This window comes from Tupaia chinensis, unplaced genomic scaffold (assembly GCF_000334495.1).
Source record: "Tupaia chinensis unplaced genomic scaffold, TupChi_1.0 Scaffold143602_1, whole genome shotgun sequence".
In the NCBI taxonomy this organism is placed as follows: domain Eukaryota; kingdom Metazoa; phylum Chordata; class Mammalia; order Scandentia; family Tupaiidae; genus Tupaia; species Tupaia belangeri.
The window spans coordinates 686,008-690,285 of NW_006203448.1; the positions used below are offsets into that span (position 1 = coordinate 686,008).

Genomic DNA, 4,278 nt, shown 5'->3' on the forward strand with positions numbered 1-4,278 from the left:
CCACCAACCCAGTCTGCAGCCGCTGGGAAGGAAGAGGAAGGCCTGGCAGCAGGCGTTCGCACAGGCCCCTCCTCACTCAGGCCAAAGCGCACAGGGCCGTTAGCCACACGGCAAAGGCAGAAACGAAGGCACGGCAATCGCCGCCTCGCAGGCTCCCACGGGCCACGCCAGACCGCACTTGGCGGCAGTGAGCCAGCGTCTTCCTCAGCTGGGGGAAGCCAAGCTGCCCCTGGGCTGACCCAGAGCCCTTGCCGCTGCCTGCAAAGGGAAGGGCCTGCTGGGGACTGGCGGGTGCAGCCCAGGGCAGGACGGCGTCCACCCAGGTGGTGTGCATGATGCTGGCCTGCCTGGCTCCTGCCCCGAGGGCTGCTCCTCCTGCTGTTCGGGCCAGGTCTGACTACGGCTGGACTGTGACCCTCCAGAGTAGAAATCACCCCTCGTGTCCTCACTGACTGTGTCCTGAGGCTCTTGAGCCGTCTGTCTGGTCACGGGCACAAGAGATGGGCCGAGGCTCCCTGCCTCTGGGGCTCCAGTCGTGTTTTCTAGACCATTTCCCGTGGAGCTCCAGACTTTCAAGAGCAGCTGCGTCCTGGAATGAGGCTGGATTTTTCTCCCTGAGGCTCGTCCCTTCTGAGGGGCGGCAGTGAAGTGACTGGGTGATGGGGGCTTCCAGGGCTGGGGTAGGCCAGGTCCCAGGCACACCCGCCACTTGGGACCCGATGCCACAGCTTGTGGGACCCGATGCCACAGCTGTAGGGTGGGCCAGGGGAGGGCTCCCAGGCCCTGCTCACCTGCGTCCGGGCTCAGCTGCCAGTGCACCGAGCCCGGGCTCCTGCAGGGCCCCTTGCCCGCGGCACCTCCCAGGAACCTGCCAGGCCGTCTCATCATAGCTCCCTTGGTGGCAGGCCTGTCCCGACCCATGGTCTCTGTCCACAGTTGGCAGGGGTGGGGTGCTGCCTTCGCCCCCAGGGTGTGTGACAGCTTCTCTGCTGAACTCCAAGCCAGCCGGAGTTCCGAAAAATTCTGGCCCCTCGGGCTCATGTTTTCACAAGCATCTGCTTTGTCCTTTTGGGGTTTGAAATGTGAGCACATCTTCTTTTTTTTTTTTTTAAATTTGGGGGCCAGCAGGGGGCCTGGGGGGTAATGGGCATGGAATGGCCTACCACAGTTCAATTCCCAGACCTGGCAACTCTCTCTCTCTCTCTCTCTCTCATTCTGTCCTTCTCTGACCCATTCTGTCCTTCTCTGATCAAATATAAATTTTAAAAAATGGATAAAGTTAAATAAAATAATTCTTTAAGGGACCAGCAGATGGCATAATGGTTATGTCACTGGACTCCCACATAGGCGATCACAGTTTGAATCCTAGTCTGAGCGGCTTAGACTCATGCCGGGTGCATGTGCGTGCATACCTGCCCAAGATCCTGAGAGGAGAATGGAGGAGAAGGGATTGCGGCGTGGCCATCCTCCTGGGGGGTGATTTCTCGCTTTCTGTCTCTCTGTCTCTCTCTGTCATGCACCCTATAGCAAAAAAGCTATCCAAAAAAGAAAAATAAAATAATTATTGGGGACCAGCAGGTAGTATAGTGGTTAAGGTGCTGGACACTCCCACATGGCCGAACATGGTTCAAGACCTAGACCAGGTGGCTTGCTTTCTGACTCTCTCTCTCTCTCTCTCTCTCTTTCTGGTCAAATTAAAAAATAAATGAATGGGGACCAGCAGGTGGTGTGGTGGTTAAGGTGCTGGACACTCCCACATGGCCAACTGCGGTTCGAATACTGGACCTGGTGGCTTGCTTTCTCATTTTCCCTTTCTCTCTCTCTGTGTATCTCTCTCTGGTCAAATTAAAATAAATAAATGAATAAATAAAATTAAATAATTCTTTAAAAAGAATTATTTAATTTTGTTTATCATTATTTTTTTAAGAGAGTTTTTTGCTATAGGGAGTGTGTGCTCACCAAACACAGACAGAAAGCAAGAAATCACCCCCAGAGGGGATGGCCATGCCACAATCCCTTCTCCATTCTCATCTCAGGATCTTGGGTACACATGCACACGCGCTTGGTGTGAGTTTTAAGCTGCCAAATCCAGGACTCGAACTGTAGTCGACTATGTGGGAGTCTAGCGATATAACCATTACACTATCTGCTGCTGGTCCCTATCATTATTATTTTTTAACTTGATTAAAGAGCAGAGAGAGAGAGAAAGTGAGAAAGCAAGCCACCAGGTCCAGGACTTGAACCACGGTCATGTGGAAGTCCAGTGCCTTAACCACCACACCATCTGCTGGCCCTGCAAACCCATCTTTTTAAGTTTGAAAACATACTCAAGCCTTCCTCCGGTATCAGTGTCTGGGAGGTCACGGGGTCCGGTGCCAATGACGGTTGTATGATGGACAAACCCCGCACACCTCGGGGCACTCCAGGCCGGCAGGCCCACAGGTGCCAAATCCCCCTTTGCCGTGGCTACTCACCTTTCTTGTTGCTCCAGGGGCTCCCCTTGGCTGGGAGCTGGAAATGGCAAGGGGTGACCTGTTCACACCCCAAAGGAGCAGGAGGAGAGCAGGGGTGTCAGGGGACAGGGCGCAAACGGTCCCCAGCAGCTCCCAGCTTGGCGTCCAGCCTGGCCCTCCACAGGGCCCAGGGGAACAATCCTTGCAGCCCGGGCCTGGTGCAGATGTGGGGCAAATGTGCAGGGCCATGACCAAGAGCTCCACTGTCACCGCCTTGTCCCCACAGCTGCGGAAGATGAAGGAGAAGAAGGGCCTGTACCCAGACAAGAGCGTCTACACCCAGCAGATAGGCCCTGGCCTCTGCTTCGGGGCGCTGGCCCTGATGCTGCGCTTCTTCTTCGAGGTACTGAGCCCTGCGGGGAGGGACCCAGCCCACCAGAGCCCACCTGCACGGCCTGCCCAGGCAGGGGGACCACTGTGTCCTCGCCCTCCCTAGACAGGGTGGAGTTCTGGCCACCCCAACACTCCAGCAGCGTGGCCTGTGTGGGCTGAGTGGGTGCTGTTCCCAGAGGGCTTGCAGCCAGGCGCCAACACAGCCAGGAAGGCCCGGCCCGCCACCTGGGGGGAGGGGGACCTGGGGCGGGGAGGAGTCCAGCACAGCCTGCCCCCCCGGGGAACGGCAAGGAGAGGCATCGTGCAGGCTCCACACAGGCCAGGCCCAGGGCGGGCACAGATGGGCCTTGGAGAGGGTCGGGCTGGGGGCGCTGAAACCACAGCCTGACCGTCCGCTGCCCACAGGACTGGGATTACACCTACGTCCACAGCTTCTACCACTGCTCCCTGGCCATGGCCTTCGTGCTGCTGCTGCCCAAGGTCAACAAGAAGGCGGGGAACGCGGGAGCCCCCGCCAAACTGGACTGCCCCACGCTCTGCTGTACCTGTGTCTGACGGCGCCCTAGCTCCTAGCCCCTGCCCTGCCCAGCTCAGGCTTTCTCTGTCCTCCAGCCTAGGAGTCCAGGAGAAAGGGCCTCTCTGTCCCCACGAAGGCCCCAGGGATGCATAAAGCACCCACACACTGCAGGGCACAGCTGTGCCCACTCACCCCATCGCCAGGGCACTCAGCACCGTGCAGGGAGAGGCACTCTCCTCTCCTGGCCTCCCTCTGGCCCCCTCCCGGCCCCCTCCTGGCCCCCTCCTGGCCCCCTCCTGGCCAAGGCTGTGCTGCAGGCCACTCTCCCTCTTCCCCACTGCCAACAGGCCACAAGTTTTAGCTCAGTGCAGCCACAGAAAGGGCCACTCACCACCCTGAGCCCCTGCCCTCCACATATCATTCTCTCTGGGAAACAGACTTGGCTCTTCTGTGCTCGGCCTCCGAATCACCCACTCAGAAAGTGGGCCACAGGACCAGAACTGCCCTGGCCCAGGCCTGTCCCGGCTCCAGCCCTCCCACTGGGTCCCTGAATCAAGCCGTTTCAGTAATAGCCAGTAAGAGTACCTGAATTTACTGACCTCGCTGCATGCCAGCTGCATGCCAAACACACACACCCTGATTCTTAAAACGAGGTCTAAGCAAAACGTTCTTCTGCACCGGATGCTCAAGGCTCGGGCAAGGAGCTAGTGGGTATGAGCAGAGCCTGCTCCCCTGACCGGGCCCTGGGCAGCAGGTGCGTGCCTGTCCCAGCCCTTGGCACACGGCACAGCGGCCTCAGCTCTGCCTGCACCAGTGTGCACAGGTGGTTCGGGTGCAGGGCCTCAGGCAGAGGCCACAGGGCCCAGAGCTGAGCTCCCTGCCAGGGCCTCCTGCCATGCAGTGGGAGGGCCCGTC

General features: G+C 58.6%; 1 protein-coding gene across 2 annotated transcripts in view; it reads left to right on the forward strand.

Moving 5' to 3' along the window:
• Positions 1-3,694, forward strand: part of MYMK (myomaker, myoblast fusion factor) — a 31,312-nt gene extending 27,618 nt beyond the window's left edge. For both annotated transcript variants that reach the window (XM_014582460.2, XM_006164276.1), the window contains 2 exons: positions 2,740-2,856; positions 3,252-3,694. In XM_014582460.2, the coding sequence (XP_014437946.2) occupies positions 2,740-2,856; positions 3,252-3,401 (267 nt within the window). In that variant the 3' untranslated portion in view covers positions 3,402-3,694. The remainder of the gene's footprint in view (positions 1-2,739; positions 2,857-3,251) is intronic.
• The last annotated feature ends 584 nt before the right edge of the window (positions 3,695-4,278 follow it).